Raw genomic sequence first — 20,314 nt, forward strand, 5'->3', positions numbered from 1 at the left:
GAACGAAGAATAAATCAAGTTCAAGCTCAAATCAAAGTTCGTGATAGTTGAATCCAAGATCAATATCTATGGCAACAAATATAGATTCAAGATCAAGTTCAAAAGCCCTTGGATTTATTTACTATTGGAAAGAAGAATCAGAGGATTCATAGAGATTGTTCACTCATATTATTTGAAATCAAATACTACGATTGTTGCAATATGTTTTTGATTTTGATTATATTTTCTCGAGGCAAATTTATTGTCTAAAATCTCATATCTTAATGTAGTTTCCTTTTCATTGTTTTTCGATCGAGGAACACTCTTGTCTCTGTGTAGAGAAAAGCCTGTTACAAAATATTGAGTTATTATGAGCTCATTTAGCTTAGTTGCTTAAAAGTATTTCTGATAAATATCTTCAACAACTTTAAGTTTTAAAGTAGACTTGATAAATAATCAATAAGCTTGGATAGAATTGATGAGTTAGTAATAACCAGTTGATATTTTTGGTAAAAAAGTGCTAATAATCACCTTTTTATTAGAATGATTTATATGCCCTTTTAGATATTTATTACCAAACAAATACAAATTTAAAAGTATTTTTACATAAATAATTGACCAATTTAAAAAATGAAACAGAGAGATAGTTAAGAGTTTTGAGAAGGATATTCCAGATTTTACAAATAGAAAGTTAAGAATAAACTAAAAACATTCATGCCAAACCAAGGGTGTGTTTGGTATGACGGAAAATATTTTTCGAAAAATGTTTTACCATTTTTCACTGTTTGGTTGCACAAAATAGTTTGGAAAATATTTTCCTAGATATCACATTTTCCTGAAATCGGAGGAAAATGACTTCCCTAGAAAAAGTTACGAAAACATTTTCCAAAACTCCAACTACTCTCACATCTAACCCTAGCCCCCTCCTCCTTCTCTCGCCTACCCCGCCCCCCTCTCCAAAAAGATTTTTTTTTTTTCCGTCATTGCCCACCCCCCTCGCAAAAAAAATATTTACCTTTTTTTTTTTGTATTTTTTAATTTTTTGTTTTTTTCGTTTTTCAGCACCACCACCCCCTCTCCCCGCGCGTTGCGCGGCAAAAATATTTTTTAAAAATATTTTCAGTGCTGTTTTTTTTTATTTTTTTAGTTTACAGGTTCAAAATTTTGCGAGTTCCAAAGTTATGAGTTCAAAGGTTTATGTGTATGGAAGTTTGAGGGTTTTGAAATTATAGAGTTTATGAGTTTAAAAGTTTTGCGGTTCAGAAATTTATTAAATTTATGGGTTAGGAAGGTTGTTGGTTCGAAAGTTTATGGCTTTATGTTTATTGTATCTAAATTATTTATGAATACTCTTGAGAAGTTATTTTCCTTAATTTGCGTACCAAATACCGAAAAATGAGTAAGATTACTACTTATTTTCTAAAAAAATATTTTCTTGGAAAATATTTTCCACGAAAAACGTTTTCTGTTATACCAAACACACCCCAAAACTTATAAGCTCGTAAGTATCCACCTTATATATGGCTTTTGCATAATTTTGTTCATCAAGCGCGTAGAACCAAAAAGTGCTTATTTCTCCTGGACTAGAATTAGAACTAGAATCTAATAGGATTTGACATCACATTATTATTTATGACGTGCTTTTTAATGTAGATATTTTCTACTTAATCGTCCGATGACTTCAAATATATTCTTTCCGTTCACTTTTACTTGTCCACTATGAATTTTGTATATCTCTTAATAAATAATAAATGAAGTGCATAATTTACTATGATACCCATATTAATTGATGCATATTTTTATTGGATTTGAGAAAATGAATTGAAATGAGTAACTAATACTGTGGGTATAACTGGAAAAAAAAATTATCTTCTCTTAATATGCTAAAAGTAACAAGTAAAAGTAAAAATTTATTTTTAAAATGTTGAACAAGTAAAAGTGAACGGAGGGAGTATTCATCCTACAAATATAAAGCAATAGCACTGTTTCATCAAAGATCCAAATCTCAACCATTTTCAATCTACAATTTTTCACTTTTTTTATCTTGGAAACGTGTAAGACATCCCAACATTGCTCGATGATACAATATATACTATTTATTATATAAAATAATTTGGTTCTCTGTGAGCAAGTTTACTTATTTCTTTTTGTGCAGTTAAGAATAATTTAGTGATTTTAATTGTTTATTTAGTAAAAATTCTGTTTCGGGCCATATTGAACCAATGAATGAATGTCAATTTTGACCACGTTAAGCCCACAATATTTGAGTGGAATCTGTTGGGCAATCGATCTACAATTTAGTCCCAAATGAGAATCTATGGGACGTGCTTGAGACGCCATACACTTGATCAAATGACCATATCTTAGCTTAAATTGCCACAAATCTTAAACATTTTTTTGGCGAGGTGTGTGCACGCTATCCCGAGCTATTACTGTTATAAAGAAAAAAAAAATTCACCTTGTAACTTAAGTTAAAAAAAAGAGTAAAACAATCAATCAAACATCTTAGACGCTTAATTTCTAATTCATATTAAAATGTTCTCCAACCGAATCAATAAAATAAGTAGGCATATGGGAAACACCAAGACCCAACAAAAAAAACACACACATAATATAATGGCGATGTGTTTTGAAGTATTACATTAACTTGCATCCATTAACAAAGCAACTTTGGCATAACCACTTTGCCAAAATAATCATTTGGATTCAGAGTAAGCCCAATTACATAAAATATATATGTAAAATTGTGATATCATGCCCATTATGATGCGTAAGTGCAGTTTAATAAGCAAAACAGCTGGATCCTGCAAAATCCCCATAATCCCAAACATTGAACTTGTAAGTAGTGGTAAGTACTAAAACAAGTACTAGAGAAGACCTTTAATTGTGTTTTTCTCCACTTTCCATCACCTATTGTTTGAAGTTTGGACTTCAGATTCTTCTATTACCGCGTCGTACTGTTTGGGCGACTCTTTTTCTTTGAATTCTTTTTGGATTTTTTGGTCCCCTCCAAACAAAAAGAACCTGTAGATGACGGAATATTTTTTAGACAATAACTTAGTGGGCGTTTGGACGTAAGAATTGTAAAATTCAAAAATAGGGGGAAATTTTTTTCAAGTGAAAATGATATTTGAAATTTAGAGTGTGTTTGGACATGAATATAATTTTGGGTTGTTTTTGAAGTTTTGTGAGTGATTTGAGTGAAAATTTTGAAAAACAGCTTTTTGGAGTTTTTCAAATTTTCGAAAATTTTCAAAATGCATCTTCAAGTGAAAATTGAAAATTTTATGAACAAACGTTGATTTTGAAAAAAAATAAAAATTTTTTGGAAAAAAGAAAAAATTTTCTTATGTCCAAACGGGCTCTTATTTTCTGAAAAACATTTTATATCAAGTGTTTTCCATTGTTTGCAGGTTAAAGTGGATATACTTCCTGGAAGATGTAACAAATTAGATAGTATTTTGATAAAAATTTTGAGTATTAAATGTTAATAACAATAATGTTTAAGTATCGGTTCGAGTATTCATGAGATGGAGTTTTGTTTTTTGTATCAAAGCTTATTGATTGGACTAATTCGGTTGCGAATATTAAGGGTGTAAAATTCTCCCTATAAGAAAGTTCTTCATTTCCAATATTAAAACTCGAATATTGGAACTTGTTTCACCCATGTTATAGGGTAAGGTAAGAATTTACTTACATTGGTGTTTACAATTATATAAGTAGTTACGTGACATGTATTTTTGCACATAGACTTATAATTACTTAATTATGATTATTTAAAGCATATTTTTTCTTCTCTAAATCGCTTACCATGATAAGCTATCACATGTGTCACGTATTTTCTTAACTTTTTTGTTTTATTGAATTATCGACAATAATAAAGTTCAAGTATTCATAATTTAGTCTTTTTTTTCTTGTTGAACAACAAATCGTGTCAAGGCATCAAATCAAGGCCGACACGAAGCAAGGTTTTGACTAATCAATTGAATTAATAGCATCGATAATACTGTTGTTAATTACATTTATCTCTTTCTTTGGACGTCAATTCTTGTAGTATTAAGGAATCATAGATTCATAATCCAATATTCTTGGAATTTAAAAAGAAAAGACAAAAGAAACGTTTATTCTATTCTGGGGTGTAAATTGAAAGTGAGGAAGCCAGCTGACATCCATACCTGTTAAGTATTGTTTTTTTCTTCCTTTTCAAATATTTATATTTTAGGCACGAGCATGGCAAAGAAGTCAAATTAATTTACTGAAAATAAAAGGTGTTAATTTATGACTAAAGAACTAGATATTTCTTATACCTCTGAGATAAACTTGTTATTGGCAAATGGCATTTGTTTCCAAGTGCAGCATAAATTTCACAACCTCTAGGATTTTGTGGGGCTCATACTTCTTTATATGCCGGTGCCACCTTTCCCCGTATCTTTTAATAATTAATTACACGTGCTTTAACTCTTGACTACTAGTATCTAGGCTTTATTTCCAATTGACCCAATTGGGGTTTGGTTTAAAATCAAGATATTACTCGATCTGACCTTTTATATGGGATACGTTATACTCCTAAAATTTTTGTATAAAAACTGTACTTACTAGTTTTATCTAATACCTTTTAGGAAAAAAATAGATATTTAAAACAAAGAAAATATTTAAAGTTGTACGAACTATTGTGGCATTAAACTCATGAGTCATACAATAAATTTATGGGAAAGAGCAATAGAGTTTAGAGTTACGAATACAACAAGAGTGATAGGGAATACTTTGAATTTATGCCTAGTAGATCTACAATAAGGTATATTCTTGCTAAGAAGATTGATAAAAATTTACCGCGAAAGGAAAAAATATCTAGACATGATGTTCATTGACCTAGAGAAAGCATATGCTAGAGTACCACAGAAGATAGGGTGTAATGGTTTGGTTCGACCGGTTATTTTGTAAAACTAGTGATTTGTCCGCGTTCCCGCGGTTATAAAAATAATAGTAAATTTAATATATGCATATTTAAGTTTAATTTTCTAAAATTTTCGAAAGTTTCTCAGTATTTTAAATAGAAGAATTATGCGAAATAATAGGGAAAAAAAGAAATAAATATTCACCCATCTGCCGTAAACATGAAACTTGGCCATTCCTCTTTTCTTTAGATTTTTTATTTTATTTTTATTTTTTTTCCTAATATCCCCCTCTTTAATAATATCTTATAGGAGTAGCATATATTAGGAAAAAACATTTATGGGAGGGGATGATGTTTTGGTCTAATAGAAATTATCTATAGTTGACAAATTAAAATTTAAATATCAAATCCTTATTGACATTACTATATGTATACTATTTCGGGGGATACATGGACGTTACACACCAAGGAACTCTCTCTCTCTCGTTTTCTTTAATTATTCAAAAGACTAAAAGTTGCAAGTTACACAATTTTATGTTGGGAATCAAATGGTCCTGCCCATATAATATTCTTATCAGCATCCTAAGCACAACCGGTATGAAATTTCAGTGCACTTATTTAAAATTATATATTGATAAAATAAAATTATAAAAAGTAAATTAATATTTAGCGAAGACAGACCAAACTTGATGAGGGTGAAAGGACTTTGTCGGAGCCTCAACAAATACTATTACTAAAGCAACATAGTTATGAAATTTTGATGCAATAAACAAATGGCTAAATAGTGTGTCGATGGATACTATTACTCGCAATTGTAATGGTATCATGGAGGAACTGCAATTTTTTAACTGGTCCTAAAATTTGAAAGTGTATCTATATAAGTTGGATTTCCATAAAATATTTTATATAATTGGCAATTTCAAGAACAAATAATTTGATTAAGAAAGGTCATCAGATAAACTATACTTGTAACTATAACCTGATCTAGAATATATCTCAGAGGATATAAATCTAGCTTGGGCTCAGAGTAAATTATGGAGCAAAAGAGCCTGTAGAAAGAATTCTAATTAGGTGACAACCTAAATCGAAGCACTAAAAAGGAAAGAGAACACTAAGATCTGTCTTTGTGCTCCTACCTCTTTATTTCACCCTTAAACTTCTTGTATAGATCAATCAAATCTTTTGGATCCTTTATAATTTGCTTCAAATTATCAAGTATCAGCCTCCATGATCTGTAGAAAACATAAAATGGTTCCTCAAATAAATATTAAGCATATCTAAAACTCAACCTACAATATAGAATAAAGTAAACTGTTACCGTTGGATGATGCATAGTTTGAAAAATGTCACATAAAATAAAATTGAAATTTATGAGAAGAAAATAAAAAAGGAAGTGGTTGAAAAAAGGCAAAAAAAAAAAGAGGTAAAATTCTTACTTACATAATGTACATTAGTATGCCCCTTAATGTTTTTATTCAAAACATAGAAGTCCGTACATGTAGAGAAACACTTTAAAAAATTATCATAAACTTATACATTAATTATTTGCGGGTTATAGATATGAAAGGCATGGGACTAATTGAGATTATTAAAAGTATAGGTTATGAAAGTAAAGAGATATGAGTTAGGATGATAGAATTTTTAATAAAAGATAAATGAAAAAATGACGAAAAACTCAAAAAATGGAGAAAAAAGATAAATATATTTCTTGAATTAAGAGAGGTTCCATCATACTTTTCTATTGCTTTCATTTATATATAAAAAATATAGATTTGTACCATACTAATTTTTCGGTTACTCTATTTTGTATAACCATAATTAGACTTTTCGAGCCCATCCAAATCATCTCGATTTCTCTTCGATATCAGTATGATTAAGTTAATTTTAGTATTTTTTAAAATGTCATGTACAAGTTTGTTACGACCCAAAATCCCACCTTAGAAATCGTGATGGCACCTAGTCTCTAAGACTAGGTAAGCTTAACACATGAAGAAAGCTAACACAGGTAGCCAACTTAACTATATAAAACTTAAACTGATAAATGGAATAATGTAACTAAAACTGAACAATAGTTATACAATCCCCAGAACCGGTAGTACAGAGTCATACACTCTATTGAAATACACTACAGTCTCTAGATACAATACTGGTTTGAATTGAAGATAAACAATAGTAAAGATGATATGTAACGACACGATCAGTCGTTTTATATATTTGAGCTCTATTTTCCCTTTTGATGCTTTACACATATGTATTTGTGGTTTTATGACTTGCGGGGTTGGGTAGTTTTGTTCCGAGAAGATTTTGGGTCGATTTGGATCCTTTGGTTCTTGGTTTGGAAGCCTAAATTAAAAATGTTGACCAAAGTTTGACTTTTGTGAAAATGACCCCGGAACAGTATTTTGATGGATCCGATAGGTTCTCATCGTGATTTTGGACCTGGGCGTTCGCCCAAAATTAAATTCAGATGTCCCTAGGTTGATTTGACTTGTTTTGCCGAAAGTTGGCAATTTAAGGTTTAGAAGTTTTTCCAAATTTGCCCGTAGGTATCATCTTCGAAATTTGGTTTTGGAACTTGGAATAGGTCCGTTTTACTATTTGAAACTTGTCCGCAAAATTTGGTGTCATTTGGAGTTGGTTTTATAGGATTCAGACGCTTGGTTGTAATTTTAGAGGTTCTTGAGTTTTCTTTTGAAATTCATGCATTTTAATGCCCGATTCATAGTTCTAGATGTTATTTTTGTGTTTTAATTGTGCGAGCAAGTTCATATAATATTTTTAGATTGGTGTGGATATTTGATTTGGAGCCTCGAGGGCTCGGGTGAGTTTTGGACGTGTTTCAGGAAGGTTTGGACTTAAATACAGGTTGCTGGTTGATGTGTGGCTATAATTTCATAGTTTAGCACATTATTCGCCTTACATTTTATATGCTTTAATGATAAATTATACTTTATTTGAGTGTAATGGAGTCTATTTTATGTGTAGGTGAATTGAAGATGAAAGTAGAGCAAAAGAAATAATTAAAGTCTAAAGCGTGCTGGAAAACAGTTGAAAAGAAGAAAGAAAGAAGTGAGCAGCCGACAAATGAAAAGCTGGCGAAGGCAGGCCTAGAGCAGGCTGGGCGAGCCCTTTAACTCGCGTGGGAGCTGGCGACGCCAGGCCTGGGGTGAGCTCAAGCAGGCATTATACCTCGCGACGCCAGACCTGGGGCGAGCTTAAGCTGGCGTTATGCCTCGCGAGGCCAGGTCTGAGACACGCACATTACGAGCTTTGAAGACTTATTTCGTCTCCTGGTTTGACTAGGACTTGGCCTACATGTTTAGGTCTTTTCCTACACATATAAATAGACCCAAAAACCTCACTTTTGAGGATTTTTTGGCAACCGGAGGAAGGATAGCTAGTGGAACAACCATTGGGAGCTAGACTCATCGATTTCTACATCCCTTTATTCTTACTTTGTAATTTAATTATGCAAAATATTTTGGATATTGTTACTATGAGTATGAGTATCTAAACTCCTACTCTAACAAGAAAATCAATTGCACGATTAGTGCAGAAGTATAGCGTGAGCAGGATATTGCACGCAATTGCGGAACAGCTCAAGAATGCAGCTCACCACTAGGCCTCGGGATATCTGGGATGCGCGCCGGTAATACCGCCAGATTTACCTGTCTTAGATGCTGCATGATTAGTGTAGAAGTTTAGCATGAATACATAAACAACATGTACCCAGTAAGTATCAAGTCTAACCTCAAAAAAGTAGTAACGAGGGGTCGACTTCGACACTTACTATGGGCTAGAAATATGAATACATAAATTCCAAATAAACATGAGTTATGTAATTAATAATAATAAACCATTAACAAGCAGGAGCAAATAATTCTTTCACAAATTAATAAGTTCCAAATAAATTCCCGTCATTGATAAGTGTAACCTCATAAGCCACAAAATAATATCAAGTATGATTAGGCTCCGAGTATTATTAAGCACGATTTATGCCGAGGTCGTACGACCCGATCCAAAATAATATGTACACTGTCGAGGGATATGCGGCACAATCCATAGATACATCTATCTACTGCCGAGGCGTTCGGCCCGCTCCACAAGAAGAGAGGATACTTTATAAGCAATTGACTTAAACGTTATAATATGGCTAGTACACAATATAATAAAATTTTCATTAACGGTCAAGTAATCCGCTAAAAATTCAAGTAAGTGAAATTCGGTCTTTTACAATTCCTCTAACAAGTTCTAATATAATTTGGGCACTTAAATTAACAAGTAGGGTGCAAACATTTCAAGTAATCTATGATTTGGGTCCTAAACTACCTTGAATAGTAGTTACACATGGACTCTCGTCATCTCGTGCGTACGTAGCCCCCACAATTAGAAGCAAATATTAATTAAAATTACCTATGGGGTAAATTCCCTCTTACAAGTTAGACAAGAGACTTACCTCGTCTCAAGGCTCACTTTCCGGTCATAATTTTGCTCTAAAGTCCCAACTCGGTGCCGAACAATCCAAAACTAGTCAAATGTTATGTAAATTAATCAATACACGTTCAAAAGTTCATATTCTAACTATTAGAGTGATTACCCAACTCCAATTGAAGGATTCCTAAAATTTATCCCGGGGCCCACGTGTCTGAATTCCGGAAATTTTTGAGAAAGTTGTTACCCATAACCTCACGAACTCAAATATATAATTTTTACTTAATTCTCTAACCATTTTCGTGGTTAAATTTCATTTTTATCAAAATCTAGGTTTTTCATCTAAACCCATAATTTTTATAATTTAGATGCTAAAATCTACTGTTAATCTATGTATTTAACTTATATTGGATAGAATTTATTTACCTCCAAGTGCTAGGTGAAAACCCCTCTCCAAGAGCTCCAAAATCGTCCAAGAGGTGAAAGTAAATGAGTTAGAAATAGCTCAAGTCCGTAATAAATGAGGCTCACTGCCTCTAGGACTTCCGCATATGAGGCTCCGCATCTGCGAAAAAGGCCTCGCAGATGTGGTCCTCCCCTCAGCTGGCTCCCTCGCTTCTGCGACCAGTGGCTCGCTTCTGTGAGACTGCTTCTACGGTGATCTCGTCGCACCTGTGCCTTCCCCGCTTCTGCGATCGTCTGCTCCACATCTGCGCTTCTGCAGGTGTGGTCCTCCCCCCTGCTTCTGCTATTCCTGGGTAGCCTTTGCTGGGCCACTTCTGCGGTTGATGGCTCGCTTCTGCGAGCTCGCACCTGCGGCTGGCCTTCTGCAGGTGCGATTACACCAGAAGCTGGATGCTTCAGTCCTTTCCTCTAAGTCCAAATCTTGGTCCTCGCCTCGTCCGATTAACACTCGAGTCCCCCAGAGCCCCGCCCGATCATACTAACAAGTTTGAAACCATAAAACGTACTCGCTCACACCCATCGAATGCGGAAAACAACATTAAAACTAAGAATCATACCCCAAATCAAATTGAATTAATGAACTTCAAGTTCTTCCAACTTACTTCGAACACACTGAAACATACTTGAACTACTCGGAATGACACCAGATTTTGCGTGCAAGTCTTAAATCACCATACGGAACCATTTCCAGGCTCTGAATCCCCAACGGATCTCGATAACACCAAAACCTACTCTAAACCAAATCTAAAGAACTTTAAAACCTTCAAGGTGCCAACTATCAATATTAAGCGCCGAAATATTTTCGGATCATCCAAAACCCGATCCGAACATATGCCTAAGTACAAAATCATCATACGAACTTATTGGGACCGTCAAATCCCGATTCCGAGGTCATTTACTCTAAATGTTGACCGAAGTCAAACTTAACCCTTTTTGCCAACCTTAAGGAACCAAGTGTTCCGGTTTCAACCCGAACCCTTCCAAATCCCAAACTAACCATCCTCGCAAGTAATAAAACAGTAAACGCACATACGGGGAGTCTTATTTAGGGGAACGGGGACCTAGGAAACAAAACGACCGGTCGGGTCGTTACATTCTCCACCTCTTAAACAAATATTCGTCCTCGAACGAGTCTAGAATCATACCTGAAGTGCTGAACAAGTGTGGATATCTGCTCCACGTATCCTCTTCGGTCTCCCAAGTCGCCTCCTCGACTGGTTGACCCCTCCACTGAACCTTTACTGCAGAAATCTTCTTGGACCTCAATTGGCAAACCTGTCTGTCAACAATGGCAACTGGCTCCTCCTCATAACCCAGGCTCTCATCTAACTGAACCGTGCTATAGTCCAACACATCTGATCTGTCGGAATGATACCTCCGGAGCATAGACACGTGGAAAACTGGATGAACTCCCGATAGAATGGGAGGCAAAGCAAGCTCATAAGCAACCTCCCCAACTCGTCTCAACACCTCGAACGGACCTATAAACCTTGGGCTCAACTTGCCCTTCTTCCCGAACCTCATGATCCCCTTCATCGGCGAGACCTTCAAGAGAACTTTATCGCCCACCATAAAAGATAAATCATGTGCCTTCTGATCCACGTAACTCTTCTGTCTGGACTGTGCTGTGCAAAGGCATCCTTCACCAAATTAGTGCCATGTAGCTTAGCCTCGCCGAGCTCAAACCATCCGATGGGAGAACGACATCGCCGACCATATAATGCCTCAAACGGGGCCATCTCGATGCTGGACTGATAACTGTTGTTGTAAGAAAACTCGGCCAATGGAAAGAATCGATCCCACTGCCCTCTGAAGTCAATCACACATGCTCTGAGCATATCCTCCAAGATCTGAACTGTCCGCTTTGACTGCCCGTCGGTCTGCGGATAAAAGGCTGTGCTGAGCTCTACACGGGTCCCCAACTCACTCTGTACTACTCTCCAGAAATGCGAAGTAAACTGAGGACCTCTATCTGATATAATGGAAATAGGTACAGCATGTAACCGAGCAATCTCCTGAATATATATCTGGGCTAACCTCTCTGAAGAGTACGTGGTCACAACCAGAATGAAGTGTGCCAACTTAGTCAACCTGTCGACAATGACCCAAACTACATCAAACTTCTGCAAGGTCTACGGCAACCCAACTACGAAGTCCATAGTAATGCACTCCCATTTCCACTCAGGTATAGTCATCTGCTGAAGTAGGCCACATAGGCCTCTGATGCTTATACTTGACTTGCTGGAAATTTAGGCACCTCGCCACATACTCAACTATATCCTTCTTCATCTGCCGCCACCAATAATGTTGCCTCAGGTCGCGATACATCTTCGTAGTACCTGGATGAATAGAATATCGAGAGCTGTGTGCCTCCTCTAGAATTTTCTCCCTCAAGCCATCCACATTAGGAACACATAGGCAACCCTGGAGTCGCAGAACACCATCCTCACCGAGAGTAACCTCATTGGCACCACCCTGCAATACCGTCTCTCTGAGAACCAACAAGTGCGGATCATCAAACTGGCGAGCCTTGATCTGCTCGAATAGTGAAGACTGAGCAACGACGCATGCAAGAACTCGGCTGGGCTCTGAAATATCCAACCTCACAAGTCTGTTAGCCAAGGACTGAATGTCCAAAGCTAGTGGCCTCTCCTCTGTTGAAATGAATTCCAAACTACCCATACACTCCGCGTTTCTGCTCAAGGCATCTGCAACTACGTTAGCCTTGCCCGGATAATAAAGGATGGTAATATCATAATCCTTTAGTAACTCAAGCCACCTGCGCTGCCTTAAATTGAGATCCCTCTGCTTGAACAAATACTGCAAGCTGCGATAATCGGTGTAAACCTCACAGGACACCCCGTAAAGATAATGCCTCCAGATCTTAAGATCATGAACAATCGCGGCCAACTCCAAATTGTGTACATGGTAATTCTTCTAATAGGGCTTCAACTGATGTGATATGCAATAACTCGCCCCTCCTGCATCAATACACAACCCAAACCAACGCGTAAAGCATCGTAATACATAGTATACATCCCTGAACCAGAAGGCAACACTAACACTGGTGCTGAAGTCAATGCGGTCTTGATCTTCTGAAAGCTCACCTCACATTCATCAGACCATCAGGACGGAGCACCCTTCTGGGTCAATCTAGTCAAAGGTGTTGCGATAGATGAGAAGCCCTACACAAATCAGTGATAATAACCTGCTAACCCCAAGAAGCTCCTGATCTCGGTCGCTGTGGTGGGATGATGCCAACTCTGAACTGCCTCAATCTTCTTGGGATCAACCTTAATACCCTCGCCTGATACAACATGCCCCATGAATTCTACATAATCTAGCCAAAACTCGCACTTGGAGAACTTCGCATATAGTTTCTGTTCCCGCAAGGTCTGAAGCACCACTCTCAAATGCTGCTCGTGCTCCTCTATGCTACGTGAGTAGATCAAAATGTCATCAATGAAGACAATGACGAACAAATCAATGTATGGCGTGAACACCCGGTTCATCAAATCTATAAACACCACCGGGGCATTGGTCAAGCCAAAGGACATCACTAGAAACTCATAATGGCCGTATCTAGCCCGGAAAGATGTCTTCGAAACATCCGAATACCGAATCTTCAAGTGATGGTACCCCGATCTCAAGTTGATCTTAGAAAACACCCTGGAACCCTGCAATTGGTCAAGCAAATCATCAATATGTGGCAACGGGTGCTTGTTATTGATGGTAACCTTGTTCAACTTGCAGTAATCAATGCACATCCGTATAGTCCCATCTTTCTTCTTTACAAATAACACTGGTGCACCCCAAGGCGATATACTCGGTCTGGCGAACCCCTTTGCTAGAAACTCCTCAAGCTGTTCCTTTAGCTCCTTCAACTCTTTTGGAGTTGTGCGGTACGGTAGGATAGATATAGGCTGGGTACCTGGAGCCAAATCAATACAGAAATCGATATCACGATCTGGTGGCATGCCTGGAAGATCAGAAGGAAACACATTGGAGAACTCCCAGACTACGGGCACTGGATCGATCGCCGGAGTCTCTGTAGTAGTATCTCGAACATAAGCTAGATAAGCCAAACAACCCTTCTCGACCATGTGTCGAGCCTTCAGAAAAGAGATTACCCGATTAGATGTACTGATAGAGGAGCCTTCCACTCCAATCTAGGCAACTATAGCATCGCCAAGGTAACATTCTTGGCATGGAAATCAAGGATGGCATGATATCGAGATAACCAATCCATGCTCAGGATGACCTCAAAGTCGGTTATATCAAGCAACAGAAGATCCGCTCTAGTCTCATAATCACAGAATGTAACAATGCAGGACCAGTAGATCCGACCACAACAACAGAATCGCCCACAGGAGTGGACACATAAACAGGAGTACCTAAGGACTCACGAGGAACACCCAGGGAATGAGCAAACAGAGATGATACATATGAATATGTAGATCCTGGGTCAAATAGTACTGAAGCATCCCTACCGCAGACAGAAATAATACCTGTGATCAAGACAGCTGAGGCCACTGCATCTGGTCTGGCCGAAAAATCATAGAACTTAGCTGGAGAACCACCTGACTAGCCTCCACCTGGCTGGCCTCCACCTCTAAGACGACCCCTACCCACCTGCCCTCCGCCTCTGGGCGGCCGGACGACTGCTGGGGCAGCTGGTGCTGTAATTATAGGCTGCTGACCTTGCTGCACTGCCTTGCCCCCAAGCTTGGGGCAAAATTTCCACACATGACTGAGATCCCCGCACTCGAAACAACCTCTCGGTATGGGGAGCTGCTGATCTAAAGTCTGACCCTGATGGCCTGAATACCCACTGGAGGAACCCTGAATAGCCGGTGGGCGATAGGAACTCTCTGGCATGGTGCTGAAATACGGTCGCACTGGAGCACCCCGAGGAGGTGGCGGTGATGGATATATAGGCCTGCTAGACTGACCCCTCAAAACTGGCCTCTGCCCCCATCTGGGGCACCTCTGAACTCTCCTGAATACCGAAACCGCTTATCCCTCGTAGCCTGCTCCTGGCTACACTGACGTACACCCTTGATCCTTCGAGCTATCTCTACAACTAGCTCGTAAGAAGTCCCCATCTCAACCTCTCGGGCAATGGTGGCCTGAATGCCGGTGTGCAAACCTATAACAAACCTCCACACTCTCTCTGAATTGGTGGGAATGATCATAAGTGCATAGCGGGATAACTCAGAGAACCTTGCCTCATAGTCGGTCACTGACAACTGACTCTGCTGGAGTTGTTCAAACTGATACCGTAACTCTTCCCTCTGAGAGGGTGGAATATACCGATACAGGAAAATACGGGTGAACTGGTCCCAAGTCATGGGAGGAGAATCTGCTGGCCTGTCAAGAAGATATGACTGTCACCACCTACGGGCCCTGCCCTCTAGTTGGAAAGTAGTAAAATCCACCCCATGGGACTCCAATATCTCATGTTGTGCAGTCTATCCCTGCACAGATTAATAAAGTCATGAGGGTCCTCATGTCACTCACCTCCGAAGACAGGGGATGAAGCCTAGTCCATCTGTCTAATAGCTTCCGCGGATCGCCGACCGCAGCTGGTCTGGGCTCAGGTATAGCTGCTGCAACTAGCTGAGCTACGCCCATGGGTAGTGCGCCCGGAGTCTAATATACGGCAGCTGCATGCCTTGGAGCCTGAACGGTAAGGGTCTATGCTCCCCCTCCCGCCTGAGATGTGGCTGGATCTGCTAGAAATAAACCAGCCTGGGTCATAGAATCAATGAACCGCAGCATACGATCCATGACTTTCTAAAATCCCGGTGCGGACATGAAATCCACCGGGGCTGGCTCTGCTGCAAGCACCTCGCCCTATTCTTCAATAATAGAATCCTTTACTAGATCCACTGGTGGCATAGCTGGAGCAACTCTGGGATGCCCTCGTCCCTTACTACGGGCTGGAGCCCTCCCTCGGCCTTTGCCTCGTCCTCTAGCAACAGGGGGAGCAGCTCCTCCATGGTCTGGAACATCCGTTGCTCGCGTTCTCACCCATCTGTGAGAGAATAAGAGAAAGATACTTAGTACCACATCAATTGCACGATAAGAGATGAAGAAAGAATAGTTTCCTAACACCCTGTAGCCTCTCGAAGATAAGTACATATGTCTCCGCACCGATCCGCAAGACTCTATTAGGCCTGCTCATAACTTGTGAGGCCTACATGAACCTATTGCTCTGATACCATGTTGTCAGGACCCAATTCTCTTATAGGCCGTAATGGCGCCCAACGTTACCGCTAGGCAAGCCAACAGTGAATTATACCATGTTATTTCTCTTTTAATAAGTTTTTAAGTGATTAAATCCCATTAAATAAAAAGGTTAAGAAACCGCAAATTTGTAAATAAATAGACGAAAAAAGCTGAGTGCAATCATTACCATAGAATAATCCAAAACCATATGCCTACTAGTGTGTCCGCCAAGACCTGGTATCACAAGTGTATGAGCACTAATAGATTGTACAAAATTCTAGCCACTGTCTGAAATGAAAATAGATAGAAATAAATGTAAAGGAGAGACTCTAGGTGCTGCGGAACGGCTCAGGAATGTATCTCACCACTAAGCCTCAGGATATCTGGGATGCGTGCCGGTAATACCGCCAGATGCACCTGCCTCAGATCCTGCACGATTAGTGCAGAAGTGTAGCGTGAGTACATAAACAACATGTACCCAGTAAGTATCAAGTCTAACCTCGAAGAAGTAGTGACGAGGGGTCGACTTCGACACTTACTATGGGCTAGCAATATTAGGGGTGTCAATGGATATTCGAAAACCGACTAAACCGACCGAACCGTATCGATTTTTAGGTTTCTTTTAAGGAAACCGTAGGTTTTTATATAAATCTATAACCGCACCGATAATTAGGATAGGTTTTTTATTTTATAAAAATAAATTGAAAAAATACCGAACCGTACCGAATAAATTTTACATGTAGAAAATATATATATATATATATATATATATATATATATATATATATATATATATATATATATATATATGAGTAAGTTTAAAAATAATAATGCATTAAATTTTTGTTTGGGCCTTGGAATTATGAAAATTGTTACAAGCCAATAAGTAATTAAACTCAAAATACTAATTCCTAAAACCTATTATGCTACTTCTACTTAAACTAAGTTATTTCAAGTATCTTCATTAGCAAGACACAAAGTATTCTAGCGATTATGAGTAGCAAACTATAATGTATTGAATATGTTTTCTTTCATATAATTTAGATTTATGTTTTTGAATATTTAATCATCTATAGACTTTATTCTTGAGTTCCGGTTTGGTTAATATCTTTCCACTCGTGTGATTTATATTTTCTTTGACTTTGCTTGATTTCTTTTACGTTGTTGTAGAATAGTTGATGGATCTATACTCTAGCCATCTTTCATTTTTTTAATTCATCACCCTTTAAACAGTAAAAATATCTAGAGAGTTTTGCTAAGTCCTATAAAAGAATATATGTTATTGCATCCTACTTCTACTAGTGAATTTTACATGATATTTTTAAAAAATATCAAAACTTAACCGAACAGTACCGATACCAAAGAAAAACCAACATGATTGGGACGGTTTTGAAAAGTTTAATTTTGGTTATACATAATAATATAACTGAAAAATTGGCATGGTATAAATTTTATGAAATAACCGGCCGAACCGAACCATTGACACCCCTAAGCAATATGAATACAGAAATTCCAAATAAACATGAGTTATGTAATTAATAATAATAAACCATTAACAAGCAGGAGCAAATATTCCTTTCACAAATTAATAAGTTCCAAATAAATTCCCGTCATTGATAAGTGTAACCTCATAAGCCACAAAATAATATCAAGTATGATTAGGCTCCGAGTATTATTAAGCACAATTTATGCCGAGGTCGTACGGCCCGATCCAGAATAACGTGTACACTGCCGAGGGACGTGTGGCACAATCCATAGATGCATCTATCTACTGCCGAGGTGTTCGGCCCGCTCCACAAGAAGAGAGGATACTTTATAAGCAATTGATTTAAACGTTATAACATGGCTAGTACACAATATAATAAAATTTCCATTAACGGTCAAGTAATCCGCTAAAAATTCAAGTAAGTAAAATTCGGTCTTTTACAATTCCTCTAACAAGTTCTAATATAATTTGGGCACTTAAATTAACAAGTAGGGTGCAAGTATTTCAAGTAATTCATGATTTGGGTCCTAAACTACCCGGACATTAGCATGAATAGTAGCTACGCACGGACTCTCGTCGCCTCGTGCGTACGTAGCCTCCACAATTAGAAGCAAATATTAATTTAAATCACGTATGGGGTAAATTTCCTCTTACAAGGTTAGACAAGAGACTTACCTCGTCTCAAGATTCACTTTCCGGTCACAATTTTGCTCTAAAGTCCCAACTCGGTGCCGAACAATCCAAAACTAGTCAAATGTTATGTAAATTAATAAATATACGTTCAAAAGTTCATATTCTAACTATTAGAGTGATTACCCAACCCCAATTGAAGGATTCCTAAAATTCATCCCCGGGCCCACGTGCCCGGATTCTGAAAATTTTCGAAGAAAGTTGTTATCCATAATCTCACGAACTCTAATATATAATTTTCACTCAATTCCTTAACCATTTTCGTGGTTAAATCCCATTTTTTATCAAAACCTAGGTTTTTCATCTAAACCCATAACTTTTATAATTTACATGCTAAAATCTACCCTTAGTCTATGTATTTAACTTACATTAGATAGAATTTACTTACCTCCAAGTACTAAGTGAAAATCCCTATCCAAGAGCTCCAAAATCGTCCAAGAGGTGAAAGAAAATGAGTTAGAAATGGATTAAATCCGTAATAAATGAGGCTCACTACTTCCAGGAATTCCGCTTTGTGACTCCTTGGCCGCATCTGTGTAAAGGGCCTCGCAGATGCGGTCCTCCCCTTAGCTGGCTCCCTCGCTTCTGCGAGACCGCTTCTGTGGTGATCTCGTCTCACCTGCTCCTTCCCCTCTTCTACGATCGTCTGCTCCGCATCTGCGCTTCCGCAGGTTCGGTCCTCCCCCCCGATTCTGCGATTCCTGGGCAGCCTTTGCTGGGCCGCTTCTGCGGTTGATGGCTCGCTACTGCGAGCTCGCACCTGCGGTTGGCCTTCCGCAGGTGCGATTACACCAGAAGTTGGATGCTTCAGCCCTTTCCTCTAAGTCCAAATCTTGGTCCGCGCCTCGTCCGATTAACACCCGAGCCCCCAGAGCCCCGCCCGATCATACCAACAAGTCTGAAACTACAAAACGGACTCACTCGCACCCACGGAACGCGAAAAATATCATCAGAAATAAGAATCACACCCAAACCAAATTTAATTAACTCATGAACTTCAAGTTCTTCCAACTTACTCCGTACGCGCCGAAACATACTTGAACTACTCGGAATGACACCAAATTTTGCGTGCAAGTCTTAAATTACCATACGGAACCATTCCGAGGCTTAGAATCCCCAATGGACCTCGATAACACCAAAACCTACTCTAAACCAAATCTAAAGAACTTTAAAACCTTCAAGGTGCCAACTATCAATATTAAGCACCGAAATATTTTTGGGTCATCCAAAACCCGATCCGAACATACACCTAAGTCTACAAAATCATCATACGAACCTATTGGGACCGACAAATCCCAGTTCCGAGATCGTTTACTCAAAACGTTGACCAAAGTCAAACTTAGCCCTTTTTGCCAACCTTAAAGAACCAAGTATTCCGATTTCAACCCGAACCCTTCAAAATCCCGAACTAACCATCCCCGCAAGTCATAAAATAGTAAATGCACATACGAGGAGTCTTATTTAGAGGAACGGGAACCTAGAAAGCAAAACGACAAGTCTGGTCGTTACAGGCTCAGGTATCGCAATTGCGATACCTGGTTTGCATTTACAAAATCCGGGCTTAGGTTGGGCAGGTCACATTTGCGACCCTTTGTTTACATTTGTAAGGAGGGTAGACTTTGCATTTGCGAGGTCTGTGTCACAATTGCGACATCTCCTGGGTTTGTCAGGTGCCGCATTTGCAAGGCATTCTTCACAATTGCGAACCTAGTGTCGCAATTGCGACATCTGTAACTGGACATAAGGGCTGAAAAGTAGGGATTTCATCTCATTTTAGAACCCTAGACTCGGTAGGAGGCGATTTGGAGAGGGAATGTTCACCTACAATCATTGGGTAAGTAGTTTTAATCAATTTTGAACTATATTTCATGATTATATATGAAATTTAACATCAAATTTGGGATTTGAGAGTCGATTTGGACTCAGATTCGAAAACAAAACACATATATGGGCTCGTCGGGTTATGGGTAGTCGGGATCTACCCTTGGGCCCGATTTTGACCAGACAAGCCCCGGGTTTACTTTTATTGACTTTTGGGAAAATGTGTAAAGATCATAGCTTTATTTATCGAAATTGGTGTCTCTTGCATTGTTTGATAATATTAAGTCATTTTTGGTTATATTTGAGCCATGCAGAGG

The 20,314-nt window shown here is 38.4% G+C and overlaps 1 protein-coding gene across 1 annotated transcript; it reads right to left on the reverse strand.

Moving 5' to 3' along the window:
- Positions 1 to 14,724: 14,724 nt before the first annotated feature.
- On the reverse strand, positions 14,725 to 15,403 carry LOC138907804 (uncharacterized). Its single transcript, XM_070198420.1, has 2 exons — positions 15,290 to 15,403; positions 14,725 to 15,063 (listed from the first exon to the last, which is right to left on the reverse strand). The coding sequence occupies exons 1-2, from the start codon at positions 15,401 to 15,403 to the stop codon at positions 14,725 to 14,727; spliced, it is 453 nt and encodes a 150-aa protein (XP_070054521.1).
- Between the last annotated feature and the right edge of the window lie 4,911 nt (positions 15,404 to 20,314).

This window comes from Nicotiana tomentosiformis, chromosome 3 (genome assembly GCF_000390325.3).
Source record: "Nicotiana tomentosiformis chromosome 3, ASM39032v3, whole genome shotgun sequence".
NCBI lineage: Eukaryota > Viridiplantae > Streptophyta > Magnoliopsida > Solanales > Solanaceae > Nicotiana > Nicotiana tomentosiformis.